The sequence below is a fragment of the Numida meleagris genome, chromosome 17 (assembly GCF_002078875.1).
Source record: "Numida meleagris isolate 19003 breed g44 Domestic line chromosome 17, NumMel1.0, whole genome shotgun sequence".
Taxonomy (NCBI): domain Eukaryota; kingdom Metazoa; phylum Chordata; class Aves; order Galliformes; family Numididae; genus Numida; species Numida meleagris.
The window spans coordinates 7,040,870-7,061,837 of record NC_034425.1 but is presented as its reverse complement, the minus strand read 5'-3'; the positions used below and the strand labels follow the sequence as shown (position 1 = coordinate 7,061,837).

Below are 20,968 nucleotides of genomic sequence, written 5' to 3'. Positions count from 1 at the left end.
ACAGAAAGAATCTGGGAGCATTTCTTTCACAATTGAAGACTTTCTTAAGCCTTGATCTGAGAGAACCTACTGTAAACATGCAGAGAAATCTCTGATCAGCTCGGTTTTACTCTGGGTAGTTATTCTGATATCCCCAAGCATTGATTTCCACCCAGATGCTCTTCCAGTATCAGTGGAAGCAGTTTATTTGATTGTGTCTGGAAGGAACAGATAAATGTACCCTGTGAAACTTTCAGATGTTGATGGTGCTACTGAAGTCACTTCTGTATATAACTTTAAGTAAATAAATTCTATGACTCATTTTTTCTTTGACTTTTTTTCTTCTCACAATAGAAGAGTCTTTGGCATGAGAAGAAATGCACTGCTTGCTATGCAAGCTTTCTCTACAAACAATCTAAATCATGGAGTCGCAATCTAAATATTTGTTTGTTTTATTTTACTTGGAGAGTAGCTTTTGGGCTGACAGTCAGACTTCTGCAGACAGACAGCAGTTCCCTTTGAGCCTTTCTTAAACAAAGGCTTTTAGTTTTATTGCAGCATGTTTAATTTCCCACTGGTCAAAGCAAAGTAATGAACATGACTGTTGATGTAAAACATTAGAAGTAGCAAATATTTGTTCCATCCCTTGCATGATTTCTCTTGGTTGTTTTTCATGGCAGGCTGTGTCAGGGTGGGGATGGAACCCACTGATGAGTATCTCCCAAAAATCAAGAATCTGATGAGGGGTCCTGTAGAGGCAGTCAAATAGGGCTTCAAACCAATCAGAAGAGCTCGGTGAAGTGGCCAAACCCATCATTTCATACCCCAAATGGGGTTCTAGCAAGCAATGTAGCTAGTTGTAGCTCTACTTGAGCAAATGTACAGAGGTGTGGAAAGAATGCGGGCTGCAGTGCAGACGCTCTTGAGATTAGAAGGAAAAATAAAGCTCTAAAAGCCAGAAGCACACAGATCTCAGGCTGGTGAATCCCTCCACCAAGCACCTCCATCAAGGAGAGGGCCTTAGCCTCCTGTGCACCTTCCCCTTCTCTGCTGTGATAAATCTGTCTTGCTGCCTTTGTTGTTTTGCATCAAGCACTTGGCTCCTGGTCCCCACTTGGAAGCTGCTGCTCACGTTTGAGACTTCTTTCAACACAAGGCTGTTGAGCAGGCTATAAACATCTGCCACTTCCTCGCTTAATGGAACTATTGAAGTGTTCTTGTACTGGAGGGGTGATCATCTATGATCTCTTCCACATTTTTGCTTGACTCTCACTTTTTACGACGTGGCTGGAATTAGACAGCGAGCAGTTCAGTGCAGGAGGTGTGACTTTCCTTGTTCCTGTATCCTTTTGTACTTGAGAATGTTCAGCGTTTGAAATATTTACTAAAGCTGTTTTAGGAAGCCATACATAATGGTGCATAAATTGTTATTTGCTGATCAAATATGCTAAGTTAGCTTAGGACAGAACTGACATTTTGTGCTGTCTACAGTGTGTGTAAAAGAGGAAGCAGTTGCCATAGAAACTAGCTCATCACTTAGTACTAAATCTGATTCTGAGATGGAGCTCTCAGCGAAATGGACTTTGTATAATATAAGATGGAATATGTGGTAGTTCTTTCACTGTTACGAACATTTTGTATTGTTAGGGGTTTTGATTTTAAACATAGGCAGCTGCAAAGATGGCGTATGCATTGTCACAGCAGAAGGGGCAGGGTTCATTTCGTATGGCAGTATTTCATTATATGCCAGTACACTCTGTTTAATGAAAAGTGATTACTTCCTAAAGAGGAGTTAAATAGGATAATTTGTCTGAGGGGGGAAAAAAAACCCAAGCAAAGAGATCGGTCTTGCCCATCGGCTGGGTAAAGGATCTTTATGCATGACAGTTTTTAACAAATATACTGGGCGTGGCTTTCCATACATTGGTGTGAAATGATTTCTTAACTTAAAATTATACGAAGGAATATTAAAGTGATGAAGAATGACTCTTTTCCTTTATATCCTCTTGAAATTTCTGTTGCTACAACTTGGATCTGTAGCTTCTTGTCCTCCCAATGCCATCTTCAAGAACAGTTTGCTCCTGTCTTCCCCACGGTTCCTCCCTGCACACAGCTGAGGACAGAAGCCAGGCTCCTCCTTAGCCCTCTGCTCCCCAGGCTGAACAAACCTGCAGCTGACTGCTGCAGGTGGCAGCCCTGCTCTGCAGCATGCTGACCATTTCTCCCAACATAGCAGCTAGAGTATTCCTCAGGTCTCCTCATGTCCTAGCGTCCATGTCACTGATGGGGATGTTAAGCTGCAACAGCCCCAGGTTTGACTTTGGAGAAACACTCCTTCCAACTGGCTGCCTTGACTCCTGTACCTCAAACACAGCAGTCCAGTGAGCTCTCCACTCACGCTGTAGTCCACCCATCCTGTACGTCTCTTCATTTTGACTATACAGATTCTATAAATCTCTGTGTCAAAAGCCTTACTAAAGTCAAGATAAAAGACATTGGCAGCTCTCCCCTTACTACAGTCTTTTCACTGTAGGGGACAGGCAGTTTGGCCAAGCATCGTTTGCTCTTGCTTGTATTGCTGTTAGCTGTTCTCAGGGACCTTTTTATTCATCATGTGCCTGGAAATTAAATGGGATTTCAGTCTGTATGTTTTCCAGGGATGGAGGGCAGGATGCCTTGTACATGACTACCAACTGAGTATTATGAAGTACTGTAAAGTACTGCAAATCAAGTACTTTAATTTATTACAGCATGCTTTTTCTCTTGTCCGTTATTCTGGAGAAAGATGAGCCAAAATCAATTTTCTCTCTCTTCCTTGGGTCAGCAGATGCTAATTCCATTCACTCACTGCCACCACAAATCAAATTTTGAACAGTAGTCCAGCCATTACACGATTTATCTGACAGGAGAGATTTTATGATCCATTCAAATTCTCATTTCAATGGTATTATAAATACCAAATAAAAGACTGAAACACCAGATGAGAAATTATGACTACCTTTAGTTTGAAATGTTAACATCACTTGTTTTGGTATTATTGCTGTTCTTCAAACAATAAGATCCATATGGATGCTAATTTCCCCAATTTTGAGCAACAAATACAGCCTCTTTATGGTTTAAGTAATGATATTACTCAATACCACTGCAGGATCCAATAGACTCATGATGAGGTAATAAATAGCAATTTTGGAGATCGGATTATTTGTATTCTTCTTTTATGTGGTTTGTGATGGGGGAAGGAGAAATCACAAAGCCCATGGAAAGCTTTGCCCTCTCCTGTAGCTGACACGCTTTGGCTGAAGATATGTCAGTTGAGAAATACGAGACCATCCGTAAAGCTCCACGCACGCCCACATTAAAGTACTGCAGAGGAACCTTCAAGTGGAAAACCAGTAACAAATTGCAGCTGAGCTGCTTGTGGCAAACTGCCCTGTCCTGGGCGCCCACCATCGATCCGCTCTCCTTCAGTTGGGAGGAAAACAAAAGACACCTCTGGTCTTCCTCTGTTTCATGGGCTTTGTGGTGGGGGGAATGAAACCCCATCATGGGTTATCTTTGTGTCTGCAGATGGTGTTACTGGCACAGACACCAGGCTGAGTGCTTCACTGTTAATCAACTTTGCAGCTGTGTCTGTAGCAACTTCTGTCTCAGTTTCTGCCTCAGATGTTAGGAATTTGCTAACCCGGCTGCTGAGGGTCAGCCCCTCCGTAACCCGGCTCGGGGACACCGCTGCCTTCCTCTGCTCTGCGGAGCGGGGCTCTGCTCAGAGCTCTGTTTGATCCCGGAGCAGGGCCAGCTGTATTCCGCATTGTTCCACGTTTCCCAGCCTGGTTTGTTGCTGCCATTTTGTGGTTCTGTTTTTCCCCACAGCCAGGTAAGGGCAGGGATTTTAGGTTCTGCGTTGAGGAAGTTTCAGGTAGGGAATTCTGCCTGTCTCCTCAAGTGTAGGCTCTGAGTGTGTGCTAGGCACATGTGTTCAAGCTTACAGAATCGTGCATGCCTTATTTAAAGAAACACATTTAAAACGGCGTTATTTTAAAATACAGCGAGTGTTTTCAATGTGAAGTCAGACAGCAGAGCTGTTCTTTGGCCCAGTCACCTTTGAAGACATGACTGTCATCCCACTTTAATAAATAGCATTTCTTTATTTGGAAAGAGTGGCACAGACTCTGACAGTGATTTAAGGTCTTTTGTGTTGATTTCATGAGGAAAAATATTTTTCGCAGTATGACTTTAAAGTAGACTTTTTTCTCCCAATTACTCTACATGTTGGCAGCAAATTAGCTTTGAGGGAATATTGTGCAGATCATCGTTCTCTGATGTACTGGGGAGTCATTTTTGGATCTTTTAGCTCCATCAGACCCATGACTGACGTTGTTCATGTCTTTGCTTTCCATAGATTTGAAAGACTTTCTTTTGACAAGGAAGGTGATATGGAGAAAAAAAAAAATAGAGCCAAAGTACAAGAGTACAAGAAATGATTGGCAAAGTGATGATATCATCAAGTGTTCAAAGCCTTTGCAAATTGAAGCTTATTAGACTGACATTTTGTCTTCTATTCAGCCCTAATTGGAATCATGCCTGGGTGCATGATGTGGAAGGTACTTAATACTTTGGTGTTTATCATGACAAAATGACAGAAATCGATGTCAAGGATGTCGTAGATTTCTGTTTAATGGAGAAAACAATATATTTCAAATTGAAATTACGTATCTCATTGTATTTACATGTATGAAAGTCATCCTGAAATACTGCAAATAAGACAACTTTTGTTTTTGGCCCCTAAAATATTGGCTTGGTGGCAAATATTCCATTTTAAATTTTTAAAGTTGTTCTTCAGAATTGATAAAAAACAGCTCTGGTGTAGTTTTTAAAAAAGGCAAAAAAAAAAAAAAATCCCTGACACACTGCTTTTACTTGAAACAGATCTGAAAATTCCAGGAAGAGTGAGCTGCAGTCTTTTGTATGGGTGATAGAATTCTTCTAAAGTTGTCTGTGACAGCTTGAATTCTTTTGTAGTGCGTGCTTTCTGGTATATTGGCATCTGTAAAATGAATTTGGGAAAGAGAAGTAGAGAGGAAAGTGATTTTTGGAAAGGCAGCCCCTACAAGTGCACAGTATATGCTGGAGTATTTGAAAATAGATGCATGTCTTCCTGCTGCACTTGGCTTCATTAGGGATTTCCAAGTTCCAGGTGCCTGCCTCAACGAGTGGGGTGCGTGCCTATGGTCTGGGTTGGGATAACACATGTGGCCAGCGCATTGTTCTGCATCTTCCTCCTGTTCCTGATGAATTTGACTTTGGATCTTCAGTTAAACCACTGATGTAACATGAAATTAGTATTTATTCAGTAGTTAATGACCATCTTTATGCTGAAGTCATTACCTGAATATTAGTAATGACATATGGATTGATCATTACAAAGCAATATTTAAAGAAATACCAATTCAGTCCAATCTGGATGCTATTAGGAATTAATGGTCGTTATGTGACCAATACAGCTGCCTATTGGTTACCATAAATTCCAGCAATCCTGGAAGTAGTAAGACGTTGACAAGCTATACTTTAGGGGCTGATTTGTATTTGTAGGAGTATTTACTTGTATTGCTGGAATCTTCTCAGAGACCTGAGTCTACGTTGGGTCATTAAAAATTTATTACAACAGACAACTCCTGTCCCAGCAACAGGAGATCCCATCGTGCGCATCATGATATAAATGTGCTTCCGGGTGCAGCAGGCAGGGCCTTGAGGACCTGTGGTGAAGGATGTTGTTATCTGTTGGCTGACGTGGGTTGAATAAGACAGCAGATGACACAGCTCGTGAGCTGCTCCCCTCAAGTGGCTCCCTCCATGATTTGTCTGTAGTGTGGGAGCCCTTATAATAAATTAGATGCTTGTATAAGTCCTATCCCGCCACTGCGAGCTACATCTAATAACTGCTAACTGTAATCCTTCTGAAACTAAATATTGTAGTGAATTCCCTATAGAAAAAAAGCACATTTAAAGAATTAACTTCTAACTGCAATTTTAAATCTGTTGAATGTGAATCCTGAGAGTTGAGGAGGTAGAATGGAACTGGATTGAAGCCATCCACGTGCCATTGGTGCTTTTAGAGAGATAATGCTAGTTCTCCTACTCAAGTCGGTCAGGTGGGTGACACTGTGTTTATGTGTGTGTATGTATATGTGCGTATATGTATTATTGCCCTCTAATGGATAGAATCTGAACGGCTCAGCTGTGTGTGCTTGTGTGGGTTCCTATAGCAAAACATTATTTTCAGGTTGTCTGATACATCCCACTGCAGAAGAATCTTGTAATTTTTGTTCTGATACATCTTTTGCAGGTAATGTTCCTTTAGTTTGTGAAAATAATTTGAAATTCAGCAGAAAGTCCCACAGCTCCGAGAAGGGCCTTTTTTCTCTGAAGTTTTATTTCAACCGGAGTACCACTGCTTTTAGAATTTGTCATCTTCTTTTCTTTTATGTTCTTTCTTTCTTTATTTTCCATAGTGGTAAGAGAGTAACTGAACATGAACATTAAGTGCAGGTTGGCTGGAATCTGGATTTGCAATTGTTTGTACTGAAACTTGGCCACTTCTGCGTGTTCTTTATAGCAAGGTCCTAACACAGTTGTATTTTTTCCTAGCAGGACTCTGTTTTCATTCAATAAATATACTTGGGAGAATTTTATTTCTGAATTTTGTTGCTTCTTTCTGAAGCCATAGACTTCATTTTCAAAATTCCCAGCGCTTGCTTTTGCAGATGGATAGCTCTGTGTTGTTTTATATATTTGGTGGAACATTGAGTTGCTAACAGCTTTCTTCACCTCCACTGCTTCTCACAAAGCTCTGCTCAGGTACTGTACCCCCAGTGTCACTGTACATCAACCTTTAGTTGAGTCCATCATACTTCTAGTGCTTTATTATCTGATTTAGCTGAGTGTAGGTTAGAACAACAGAAAGAACAGTACATTAATCAAATTCCCTTGTAATGACTGTGTATTCCTATGAATGAGTCCACAAGGTGTGATACAATGCAACGTGGGCTGTACTGGCTTTTTCTGTGCGTCCCCAGGGCTGGGTGCTTCCCTGTGCCTGTACCAGCCCAGCACAGAGTCAGGCTTTGTCAGACTGCAGCAGTGATCTGAGAGACTGCTCCTGGGAGCAAGGTAAACTGTTGCAGGTTTTGGGCTGCTGCTGCAGTTTACATTCATGGTGAAAATAGGAAAAAAATAAATAAATACACATGTTGACAGAGAGCTGAAAGAGCATCTTCTCAGCCCAAGACTGGGGACCTTATCTACATTTAGAAATATTGGTGTTTTTCTTCTGAGCGTGTTTCCTAGCAATACATGGTTTTTTTTGTTTGTTTTCAGAAAAGTTGTTTGCGCTTACAATACGTTGGCAGCCATTGTTTGCATTGTTTAGGATCAAATGAGCGATTTTTCTGAATGTTACGTTGATTTGATTTGATGACATTGTTCGCCAGTGAATTATGAAAGCTCTGATTGTTTGGTGCACAAGGAGGGTATAATGCGTTACTCGGTCACATGCTCGCTTAATGCATGCACATTGTGATGGCAGTGGTAATAGCACCATTAAAGAACAAAAGGTAGCAACACATAGTAGCTCTGTATCTGGCCAATCCCCTCAAATTACCATAAATATTTGAGCAATCTGAATAGTTTTAGACTCTGTAGTAAAGCTTTCCTGTTCTTATCTGGCACTGAAGGAATGTGGAATAAAGTATTCCTTTAACCAAGTATAGAAATATGTGTGCTATGCAGTTATAATCATATGTCATTAATCAGAAAATACTGCAGTAACTCTGACAAATTAAAAACACAAGGATGTGTCTGCAAGGGCTTTTTCAGTCATTAAAAAGCTGCTTCACCTCTCAGGCAAACTATTTAATGGCAACTTCTTGCTCAGTGTACTGACATCTTCAAAGGCTCTGACATCTGTCGGCCTTTGAACTACCATTAAAAAATATTATCCCATTTCCATTCTTTTATGCCCATTTTTTTAATTATAGCCCTTCTTTCAAGTTAGGAACATGGTTGGTTTAAATGATGCTGTCCTTTCGTTTTCAGCCACCCAGCTGCGGTTTGAATAAATTGATGTAGAATCAAAGGCGGGACTTTAAAGGGAAAAGGTTTGATGGACTTGGACTCCGAACCAGATGAGGTTTTATGATGAAAAGGGTTTAATCCCAGCACAGGCATCGCTTCTATCAGTCGAGCAGTACAAAGCGATTCATATATATAGGTTCATGAGAAATGATCTATTTTTTTTTTAAACAGCACAGATCTCTTCAGGACTTGCAAATGTGGCATTAGCTAATATTCAGAGAGCTGATTTCCTTTCATCCACCAGAAGCTTATGATTATAGTACAGTTCTCGAATTGGAAATGAGAGCTGCAACACAGATTTAAAGCTATGCTGTCTGATTTGTATTCAATATACATGTCACTGCGGGACAAGCCAGTCTAGGCCGAGCTGGTTCAATAAAAGGAAAAACAGTTTCAGCATCTGCAATTCTTGGGGGGGAAGGTACCAATTAATTCTTACCTGCCCTACCCAAGTATTGTGTTGGATACTTAGCTTACTGCTGTTTCTAAAACTGTGCAAGCAAAGCCTTGTGACAATATTTCTTTGGCATCTTTTGCATCAGGCGTTGAGAGCAAGTGTGTAGCATTAATCAGTAATGGCTTCTAATGCAGTCATTTACATGGGAGGCAACGTTTGCTTCCGTTTGTGAGTTTCAAGGAGGCTTAGCAGAGACAGCTTTGCTATTCCTTTATAGCAGTAGCCCTCATTAATGCAGTAATTAGGCGTGCATATGGAGAAATCTGAAATCTCTCAAAAAATTAATCGGGCGCTATTTGTCAAAATACCTTCTCTTGGTACCAGAGAAATAATCTCTCTAATAGTTCCCTGATCTTTGTGCTCCTGTTAGCTGAAATGAGTGCACAGGCGTGATTTCTTACATCTCAACAACCAGATTGCATCCTTCAAAACACTGATGCTTTCCAGGAAAGTAAAAGCAGTAGATTTCAAAAGTCTTCAAATTATGTCCTCTTAAGAGCCTGAGCCTCAGTGTTATGCAGAAGGAGGACTGCTGCTCCTGGTCAGCAGCTCCCTGCCCCCACCATTCCCTGCCAGGGTCTGCAGTTTAGGGGTAATACATTGGTTTTGATCTTCTGATCTCTTAACGCCATTTAGAGCACGTTTTGTATTGTTTTTTGGGGGGGGTGGAGGGGAGTGATGGTGTTGGTAAGTAAATATAAACATGGACCTGTAAAAATGGCGACAATCAATGAGTTATTTTATTTTAGGGATATTTAATAGCGTTTTCACATTTAGTATGTATTTAGGTTCTACCTTTTAACTGTGTGTTTATTAAAAGGACAGTAGATTCAAAACAGTGGCACAAATAAGTCTGAAGAAATTCTGGCCCCAGGATACAGTGGCCTATTTGTCATTCAGAAAAGGAAAGTGGCATCAACTGAAGTCAAGGACAGAGAAGGATGAAAAGGATGGAGATCAATGTAAAGGTGCCAGAGGAAGATACTGAGCCAAAAATACTCTCGATTTCAAGAAAAGAAATGTTATGCACACAGACTTTATTTATTTTGTACAGATCATCCTGTGATTGATCTTGTCTTTCTGAACTGGGAGCTGTAGCACGATGCTTCCAAAAGGTCTCTGAACTCAGAGCAGCCACTGCAGGGCTGCTGGGAACGGCACAGCCTGCACTTGTGGATGAAGGGGCAGAGTGGGAGCCTGGAAGCGGTGTGGGCTGTGTGGTGTGCACCAAGGACACCAGAGGTGCTGGCAGCTGCTGCCCTTGGCTCTGCCCTGACTTCTGGGTTGGAATGCGGACTTGCTTCTCTAGCACTTTCATCTTCCTATGGATCTGAGAAATCTAGCTGTTTGATACAAGGATTGGCCCTAAAGATAAACAGCTTGAAGAAGTTTCTTCCAATGTGGAACTGATTTGAAAAAGGAGAAAGTCAAAATCGGCACTCAGATGTGTAATTTTGTGTCTTATTTATGTAAGCAGCTAATGCACAGATGAGAATTTACTACTGCTGGCTAATTAGCAGAAATACTACAACTATTGTTACTGCCTTGCAGAAATGTCTTTGTGGGTGTTGTTTTTTTTTTTTGAAGGTTAGAAGCTGATCAGCTCTTTAAAGTCTAAACCTGTAAATTACAATTTAAAAAATAAAATAAGGAATTCTGAAGCTGCTGGATTTCAGGATTTCTGCCCACGCATATAGTCACTCATGAGACACAGAATGAGGACTTGAAGCTTGGTTAAAGACTCATCTTCATCTCTGATATAGCAGCATGACATCAGTAATGAGAGAGTTGCTTGATGTATTAGATTCTTTAACAGAACAGAATAGTACACACAGGCAAGTGCATTTAAGTCCTCTTTAGACTGGACAATAGCAGTGTTTGGCTCCTTAGTTCACTTACTGTAATTATGTTGGAGTTTGGAAAAATTTCTTTCCCCTTGATTAAGAGTCAGGCCAGAGCTTGTACAGGATCATGTACTTCGAGTCTTCCTCGTGTCCTTCAGCTACTTGTTGGGATGGACATGGTGGGTGAACAGGAGCTCGTGTCCAGGCTGTATTTCTGCAGGTATTCAGAAGGGGAAAATGGGAATCCTCTTATGTACAAACAGCTTATTGCTTAGGGTTTTTTAATCTCTATCTTGCCTTATGTTTGTTCTGTTACGTTTTCAGACTAATGCCTTTTCCACTGCAGTCACCATAAAAGCCCTATGGGATGTGCAGGGTAACATTTCTGGAATGCTCTAAAGATGAATGTGTTTTGAATGATAATTGAAACAAACGCAGCTGAAAGAGAAACGAGTGAATGCTTTCCTGTTCTTGTTTTCCTACTTTCAGTGAATTTTTTTCATTAGTTGACAGGGTGAAGACATTTCTCATAGACAATATGGTCTGTACCTCTCCTGGGGACAAATTAGGAATTATATGTTTAATTTTGCTGCTTCATGGAGATGAATGTCTGTATTAATCCTTAAATCAGTAATGCATCATGTCTGCATTTAAATCAGAATTGCATGTTCAAGAGATGTTAATGCTTTTAAATTAATACATGGAAATTTAAATGCAAATGTTTTTTGAAAGTTTTATCCAAGAGTATTTCTGTGTCCAGCTTCTCCCATCAGACTGATGGGTAGTTCTTCCCAGTCCACTGTGAAAATCTTTGCCTCTGTTTTCGTTTTTTTACTCGCTAATCTATTCCAAAGCACGTACATTAAATCAGGTCATAGGAAACTCATCAGAAGGTGGTCTTCCAGGCAAGATGACCAAGTCTTTTCCAGGTCTTGAACTGTTAAATAGAAAAATTTGCATTTATCTCAGTTTCACTTCGTTGACTAATCCATTCCCTCACCAGTGCACCGTATTGTTTAGTTCCACTCTCATCTCTTCCCCATGTAGGCCTGAGGTTCTTCCACTTGGCTGCAAATCATCTTAGTAGGAAAGTAGTGGCACTAACCAACCTATATAAAGTTCTGCTTTCTAGATGCTGTTAACTAAATTAGAATCAAATGTACTTATGTAAATGAAGAAATCAAAATAAGCTCCGTTAATTTTAAGCTCTTTGTGGAGCTGTGAAATGGATGTCTGATTTTGTTTCTCTCTCTTTCTTTCTCCCCTTCCCCACCTCTCCCCTCCCTCCTTTTTTTTTTTTTTTTAAACCCAATAGTTTGTAGCTTAGCTCCCATTGACGTTTACTGGGATTTAAGCAGCTAACTGGTATCTTTAAAAGTCCTGATCTATTTCAGTGTGCTCCTTTGGGAAATAAAGATCAAAATTTATATTTTTGCTTGATACCACATCACAGCAGATCATGAAAATGCGCTACTCCTTTCTCATGTGTAGTCATACATGTAGAAACAGGAACATTGCCAATGTGTTCAGTGCAACTTTTCCTACTGTCATTGTGATGCCAGTGCCTTCATATTTCTTTTCGGTCTTCTAAAAAATATGGCAAAGTCAGTGAACGGTTTGCAGTTTAAATTACACTTGGAAATGTTGTCTAAGCACGTTTCTGTATAGGAATGACATGGATAGATTCTTTTTCATTAATTTTTATTGAAAACAGAGCTAAGCAGAAAGTTACTTCTCTTTATTGTTCCTCATGAGTCAACACTTGTTGGCTTAATCTGTAGAACAAGAGGAAACAAGATAGAGCAAGTACCTTACGAAGAAATAAAATGTAGTCTGAAGAGGTGCTGGACTTTTCCTAGGACTGTGACAAGCTCAGAAGTTGGGGGAAAAATGAAGTTGGCTGTAGTTTGAAAATGGAGTGATGTTTTGCCTCCAGCAGCACCTTATAGGTATAAGAGTGCTAAACCTGCCCCCAGCCCTAAAATACTACGGAGGAGAGTACAAAACAAGTAAGGTTGGTAGGAATATACTTTGATCACATTCGCAAATATTGGGCATTGTTCAGAGCATACACAATATTGAAACAATCCAAATAACGAATCATACAAAGGAGGCTTGATGTTTAAAAGCACCTTAATGCTGTTAAAATTAATGGAATAAATATGCAAGTCAGCAGCTCAACACTTCTCTTGGCAAGTCCTTGTGGATGTTTTCAAAAGAGATGTCAGAGGTGCATATGCAAAGGTGAGAAAAGCTGGGATTGTGTTGAGATGGAGTTGCTGTACCTTTGCATAAGCCCTGTAATACAAGGACTGAGATTTTACACAGCTGAATAGCACACGTTTTACTGTTAGTATTATGGTTGCCATCTGCACTGCTTCTACATAGGGTTTTTTTTTGACACAGAACATGCATCTGTTTCATTTTAGAGAGCTGCTACTCTTTGTATGCTGGGCAGCTTAGTGAATACAACTACGATTTGCATAACATTTTTTCTACAAGAAATACCTAAAATTGCTATAATGCAGTCTGATCTATAATCTGTGAGAATCTGATTTATGAATGCATTAATCACTTCATTCCCTCACTGAAATGCATTCATATATAAGGATGTCTTCTATTTAACTAATTGTGCAACAGCAGCAACATTATGGACTGATTTTTTTCCCCTCAAGAATGAGGAAACTTTGGTATGCATTTTAATGTGTGCTCATGTAGTATTTTGTGCATCTCCTTTGTATTGAAGTTTTAATTTTGCTGGTATTTTAGTGTTCCCAGCAAGAACTGGACTAATGATCAGGACTATGTGTAATAGAATCAATGTACTTCAGTGATTTTTCCTCGAGAATAACTTGCTTTTTGGAAAATGATATCAGCACTCTGAGGAGGTGAAGCCTACCTGTTCAACTGTTGGTCATTCTCACTTCATTTTACACCATTTAATTTATCTGTTCCCTTAATGAGCATTTTATGGGTCTATGTGTTCTTTCCCAAAGGCATTTAAACTTGACCGGTGTAATAGATTGTGCTGTGAAAGCTAAATAGCTGTTTATTACTTATCCCTGTTAATTTGGGCTTTCCCACATCATTACCCGTGTGATAATGTCCATGACATTTGCGGAAGTCGTTTTCTGCACAAACCACTGCCTTTCCCACACTGCATTCAGCGTTACTTCCTGACCAAGGAATACAGCAAGAATGCTTTAAATCATTCTTCAACTGGAAAGTAATAATGGCAGAAATTTGACCGCAATTAGCCAGGCATTACTATGTTAATCACTTGCGTATTACCTTGATGTTGCCATCTTGGTTCTACTTCTTTGCCTTTCCCTGTCTCCCTCTCATCACCTACTACCCTAATTTAATTTGTTTTTCACTTATGCTTGTGATGCTTGCTAGTGTTGATGCTCAGAGGTGTCCCTTAACATCTCAGCTCTATATAGGTTATAGTAGGATCTTCATGAAACACCTTGCTTGTTACTGCTTTAAACAGTACCTCCTATGCTTCCATGTTGCCAAGATTGTTTTTAACCTATACATGTAAGGATTCCTAAGATTGACAAATCATTGATTTTATCAGTCACGAGAAAAAATGGGTGATATTCTTAACATACTTCATTTAAAATTGGCATTGTGTAGAAAATCTTTTAATGTACTTGATTAAAATGGAGATAATTGAGTCCATTACAAAATCTTATCTAGAAAATGACATTAAAAACTTGAGATACAGCATTTTAATGACTTGTGAATTATCAAAATAGCTTTAGGGTATCAATTTGGACTTGATATTTCTTCAGATTTGGGTTGTAGCTTAAACAAAAAGAATTGCTGTTTTCAGAATTGCTGTGTACGTGTTGTGTCATTGCCATGTCACAAAGGAGCCACAAGCTCATCTGCAAGCTGGCTGACTTCTGGCTGGAGAAGGGCAGATGTGCTGGCCCAGTGTCTAGCTCAGGATGCTATGTGGATGAAAGGAGAAGAGAGCCACTTGTTTTGTGCCTGGCCCTTAGAAACCGCTCCTTGTTGCCCAATTCTTTTATCTCCTAATGGTAAAAATCATACAGATGGTTCCCAAAAAACAGAGATCAAGTGTAAATCTGATTCTTGCTGAAACTGCAATAGCAAGACTCATTAATTTAAGCCAATTTTGTTTTGAACACAAACCAACATTACACATCTTTGAAGTTCATATGGCTGTGTTTTTTTCTTTGCTTAGAGCTGCAAACAAATATTATTTGTTTACTTTTTAGTAGTCTTTTATGTTAGATACATTGCTTTTTTTTGTGATGGTAGAGAAACTTACTCTATTTCTCAGCACTTTACAAAGCTTTGTTTATTAGTAAGAAAGTTAAAGTACTTCAGATTCCCCATTTCCAGCAGATAATCTGTTCTAAGTCATTTTACACTGAGTGTGTCACCAGTTGCTCTGCTGACTCGAAGGGGATTCTTCTCCCACCTCTTCTGGAATGCTACACTAAAAAAGGGAGCCATTGTCACCACTGAATAACTCTCTTCTACTTTGTTCCTTATTTTCCTTTTAATCCTTCTTCATCATCAAAGTGAGATTTGTTTTTACTGCAGACTTCCTTTCCCTTACTGGACTGATCTTTCAAAAATAATCCACTATCCAATAACAAATGTTATGTATACCTCATCCATCTCTGTCACATCGAGCCAGCGTAACAAGACACAAAGAAACAAATCTCCCTTTCAGCGGGTTCAGCTGATGGTTTCACACATTGCACTGCTCAATGAGTGCACCAATTTTGATGTTCTTCCAGGTGAGAAAATGCTGAGCAAGGGTTGGCTCACAGAGGCAGACAGTGCATGTTAGCGATTCAAGCAGGGCTGTTACTTATGGACTAATATTTTAGATTATAATCCTAGAAAGGACCATTATGATCATGACCTAAGTCCATGGAATTGCTCAGGGGCTTGTTTTCTTTTTTTAAGTTACATCCAAGGTGGTGTAGATGTGGTTTGCTGTGTCATACAGTGAGAGGGAGACAGTGGAGTCTATGTGTTGAGTGAGTGTGAAAGATTCAATCATGCTGCAGCCTCTCCCTTAGAAACCCATCCAAGTAAATGCTTCATCGGGCTGAAGTAGAAGCTCTTGAAAAATAAAAGGAATCCACTATCAGTACAAGCTGGGGGATGTAAGAATAGAGCACAGCACTGCCAAAAAGGACCTCGGGGTACTGGTGGGTGGCAAGCTGGATATGAGCCAGCAGTGTGCCCTCACAGCCCAGAAAGCCAACCGGATCCTGGGCTGCATCCAAAGCAGCGTGGCCAGCGGGGCAAGGGAGGGGGTCTGCCCCTCTGCTCTGCACTGTGAGACCTCACCTGCAGCACTGCATCCAGATGGGGAGTCCTCAGCACAGGAGAGACACGGACTTGCTGGAGTGCAGCAGGAGGAGGGCCACAAAAATGCTCCCAGGGATGGAACATCTCTCCTATGAGGACAGGCTGAGAGCTGGGGCTATGCAGCTCTGCGAGACCTGAGAGCGGCCTTTCAGCATCTCAAGCTGGTGTGTAAGAAGGAAGGGGACAGACTCTTTAGCAGGGTCTGTGTGATAGCACAAGGGGAAATGGTTTCAAATTAAAAGAGAGGAGATTTAGATTGGACGTAAGGAAGAGGTTTTTTACAGTAAGGACGGTGAGACGCTGGCGTGGGTTGCCCGGGGTTGTGATGGGTGCCCCGTCCCTGGAGATACTCAGCTCAGGCTGGATGGGGCTCTGAGCACTGGTGGAGCTGTGGGCATCCCTGCTCATTGCAGGGGGTGGGACCAGATGGCCTTTAAGGATCTCTTCCAACTCAAACTATTCTATGATTCCGTAATATATCTTCATCTTTTAATTGGAGTGTACTCATTCAGGCTATTTCTTGTCTCTGTGGCATGTAACTAAAGCTGAGTTTCGGACTTCAGCAATGGATTTTAATTTGAACTTTTTGCCAGCTTTATATTTTCTTATGCAATTTACTTTTTAAAATTAAGAGCACATGTTTTTCTTCCAAATAACATGCAGTACGTTTATTGGCATTTTAAATAGGCCAAAGTGAGTGAGCAACCTTCTTTTTTCTTTCAAGTCTATTCTTTCCCTACAGGCAAATTGCTGTGGGCTTTTGACCCACCCTTTTTATGACACTATTTCAGCACAGATATTCCTCGTTAGAATCCCTTTGAAACAGGAACAGAAATCACCATCTCAGCTAGCAGTTTCTTCAGCTATAGAACCGTTACGCATGCACATGTGTACATACATACAAGTGTGTATAATTCATATGAAACCTCTACCTGTCATACAGTTGACTTTAAATGCTTGTTTTTCCATTCCACTTGGAATATTCTGTAAGCTAGCGGTTTCTTTCTATTTGTTTCCCTTGATGTTGATGAAGTCATTGTACAGAGTGCTTTCACGTTTGAGGTGTGCTGCTATGGCAGGGCCATCCTTCAGTGTTCCTTATAAAAGGATATGGATCTCTTTAATTTCATTTACGCATACCTGGACAACTGAAATAGAAGCTTTAACACTGAGCCCTAAGTGGCAGCAAGCAGCAGTAAGATTTTGGAACTACTGGAGACTGTGGAATCTTTATTTCTTTATGTTTAAGCCTTATGTTTAGCACCAGAATAATTTGCTTTGTTGGAAAGTTGGAGATGTGTATTTCTCACAGTAGCTCTTGTACCCAAAGTATTGTCTGGACCACGCAGCAGTTTGGTAGGTATTGTTCACAAACATAGATTCGAGCATCTAGAAAAAGAATTTAATAAACAATATGTAGAACTGGGATTCAGTTTTACAAACAATCCAAACAAGCATCGTATGTTCCAATCTCAGGTACGAGAAGTGATATTTTATAATTGAATCTTTTGGTCTTTTCCCCCAGAATTACTAAAGAAAACCAAACCAAAATAACAACAGCAACAACAAAACCCCAAACAGCAACAAAAAAAACCTCACAGTTTTTCTGAAGTTTTATATTTCATGGATTTTCCACTGAAAATTTTGTCGTGTTGTGGGTTTTTTTTCTTCTAATACTAATTTGCCCACATTTAAGTCTAATAATACTTTATTAAACCTGGCATGTGGAATAGCAGAATCCCAGTGATGGAAAGTTTGGGATTCATTTCCTTTAGTAGTTTTAAGATATCCATGTCACAGAAAGTTGTTTTATGTCACAAGTTGTTCGGGTGTAAGCTGCTTCTGCCAGTGACTTTGTTTATGGGAAAGAAATCTGGCGGTGAGAACCAGACTTATTTTAAGGTAATTGACAAGAACTGTGTCTGTGATCCCCGATGTAAGCTTTTCCCAGTCACTTTGGGGAGATTAGATGTCTCTTAACATCATCTTACTAGCAGTGAAGTTGCTCCAAAAGGACTCCCTTAATCATATTAGTTTCGCTGCCATCACCCCGTCTTCAGATTCTTTCTTCTTTCTTAATAGAACCAAATCTGCTTTTGCCATCTATTAGGTCCAACATTAATGCTCCTTTGCATATTAATTACTGTTACTTTACCTATAATGTTCAGCTCACTCTTGTGGTTCCCCAGTTTTGAATCTGGAAGCTTGACGCCATCGCTTTCTCCATGTGGCAGTAGAAAATACTGCATTGTGCTATTTAATTTTCCAGTGTCTTTGCATAAGAATTATTGAGTATAGGATGGAGTAAATAACTCAGGAGTTCAGTCATTCTCTATCCTGACTTCTCATGTGATTTATGAATGACTTTTCCTTGTATTCTAAGTGAGCTTTGGCATCTTATCCTAAATATTTAATCAAACTTCTTAGGAATCTCCTGAGCGATGTAATATCACAATTTTTCTCTTACAGAAAAGCAACCTTAAGGAAGACTTTTTAAAAATAAAACAAAGATGGGGAATAATCTCTCAACAGGAGTAATTGTTACTGTTCCAGGCAGAACTTCCATGGGAATGGCTTTAAAAAACCGAATGCTGCATTTGTCACTTTAGAGCACAGCATCCTATAGAATTGTAGCTACTACCTTCATCAGTGTAGCACTTCTCCCTTAAGTAGAAGGCACTCACTCAAACATTTTGTTGTGATCTTGGGGTAAAAAGCTTCTCTGACAGAATTGTTCTCTATTGCAGGTGATCTGTGACCTGGAGAGCCAAATCCACAAGCTGAGGGAAGAGCTCATTCAGGCGAGGGCTCAGCAGAAGCAGCAGCTGATGGAGCTGAGCCTTCAGCGGGAGGAAGAAAGGCAGAGGGCAGCGCGGGATCACAAGGCGGCGGTTGGTCAGCTGAAAGCGGAGAGCGAAAAGATGGTGCTGGACCTGAAAAAGGTGCATGCTGCAGAGACAGAGAAGGCCTTGGACAAGGTAAGGAAATCATCCAGGGCTGCGTCTTGTGGCACAGAATGTGGGGAGTGGTTGCCTCGAAAGTCATATAACCACAGGTGTACTAAGCAAAAAGGTTTAGGGGTCTCTTGAGTTGAAGAAGAGCAAGGTAGCGTGCTGTCGATCTGCCGTCGGGTGCCACAATCTCTGCGCAAGTACGGGAAGTTTTGTGATTCTGTAGTGGAAGTTTTCTGTCTGAAGATGCCATGGCAGCAATCACACTGTGGCTATCATTCACCTTCAGGCTGTTCTGGGAGCAGGATGGCCATGACGTTTATACTCCAGGTGATTCCAAAGGGAAACCCAGCTGAGGACGAGGCTGGTTGCTTTAACTTTTTTGGACTAGAGAGAGCAGAAAGGGCGGTTCTGTCTAACCATGCTTTTTCTCCCTCCAAATGCACCATCCCTGGAGGTGCTCAAGGCTGGGATGGATAGGGCTCTGGCCAGCATCCTCAAGTGAGTGGCAACCAGCCCATGGCAGGGGATTGGAACTGGGTGGGATTTAAGGTCCCTTCCAACTTGAGCCATTCTATGAAAATGAGAGAAGTTCAGGCTAAAATTGCAAGGAGATGAGGTTTAGTTGCTAACAGTGTCTGGTCTGCTTTTGTCTGTGTGCATCGGATGAGCAAGCACTGTGTGAAATGCTTGAAAATAGAAATTAATGTTTCAGCTTCATCAAGGCTTGCATCCTTGTTCTGTTCAAAGGGGTCACTGCGTATCAGCACATCGATGCTGTGCTTGCAGCTGGCTTCCTGGCAGACCCTTCTTTACCAGCTTCTGAACTGAAGTATTTCACCACATGAGGGATGATATGAACTAAAACACGTTAGTTTTATTTCGAAGACTGAACTAACAAAGCCTACTTAATATTGGTGGTAGACTAAGGGGGTATGCACGAGCAGATAGTTGTTGAAGTATCTTTTATATTTGTTAATGTAATGAGTGATACATTTTATTGCCCACTGATGTACATTGGCACAAATTAACAGTCTGCATATACTGTCTGAATGGCCTTTGTGAAAGTGACATTTCATTTACCTGTGTCAGGTTCTTGGTCTGTAATTTTAAACAGCATTGGGAGGATTATGTTGGAAATCAGCCAGCCTGAAGCCATTAAAATGGCTGTGATCAACAATTCAGAATCTTTTCTGAATGTAAGGAAAGCTCCGCTTGGCATAATTATTTAAAGCCAAGGTCACAGAAAGTATTTAAACCTTTGAAATTCATCATTAAAGGATTAATTTTAACTCAGGAAGACATTGTCATTTTTGCTTAAAAATGGAATTTGAATCTCAATTCTTTTCTTTCTTTGATCTTTTTTTACAAGTGTAGTATAGCAAAAGAAAAGTTAACTTCTTTACATCCTCAAATTAAAGTTACAAATAATCCTTCATAGGGAAATATCTTTAATAGTCTTGAATTGTCATTTCTGTCAGAAATATATATTTTTTGAATTTGTTGGATTTTTTCCTATTTTTCCAAATAAAATTGCTAATTTTAAGCTTTATTAACTGCTATTAATTTAACCTACTTCTCTCTCTCTTTTTTTTTTTTTTTACCTCTAATCAGAAGAGCACACGTTGAGTAAAGAATAAGGGGAAAAAAAATCTGTTAGAAAGTCTTTCATAGACATGAAAAAATACCTTGCATTGCCTTCATATCTCTCCCTCTAATGTTCTTCACTTCTGTCTTCCAAACGTATTGCTGTAGAAATTGGCCTCAAAGTCCAGAAGTCAGAGTAGCTTAAAGGGCGCACTCCATTTAAAGGTCAAAAGTAACAATTTCAGCTAACTTAGTTTCAAATCTTGAGCCTATTAAAATGCTTAGAATTTTAGATAGGGATTTTATCTGAGGGAGGAAAAAGAATAAAGCACCTTAATTGCAGCACGAATCTGGACACTCGTTTTTAAAACAAGCAGGTCTCATTCCCCTGAAATGTAGGACAACATGGGAGAAAGTTTGGTCCTCTGAACTTAATTCTTTTTGCCAGGTCTTTAAAGATTGTTTAAAAATCCAAGAGGAAGCTGGATTTCACTGTTTAGGCTTTCAAATAGTCATATGGATGTCCTGATTTCTGAAGGTCAGTTCATTCCCATGTGAAGGAGCTTATTCCTCGGTGGTCTGTTTTGTGAGTAATACTGATTCTTGTGTGTATTGCTTCGTGAAATTGTGGTGAGTTGTTAAAAAAAAAACAAAAA

At 40.1% G+C, this 20,968-nt stretch overlaps 1 protein-coding gene across 5 annotated transcripts in view; it reads left to right on the top strand.

Moving 5' to 3' along the window:
* CEP112 (centrosomal protein 112) overlaps nt 1-20,968 on the top strand; it is a 149,598-nt gene that overhangs the window by 74,431 nt on the left and 54,199 nt on the right. For all 5 annotated transcript variants that reach the window (XR_002443853.1, XR_002443854.1, XR_002443852.1 and 2 more), the window contains exon 21: nt 18,522-18,752. Coding sequence is in view for 2 of the 5 variants with exons in the window: in XM_021414850.1 (XP_021270525.1) it covers nt 18,522-18,752 (231 nt within the window). In the remaining 3 variants the exon portion in view is untranslated. The remainder of the gene's footprint in view (nt 1-18,521; nt 18,753-20,968) is intronic.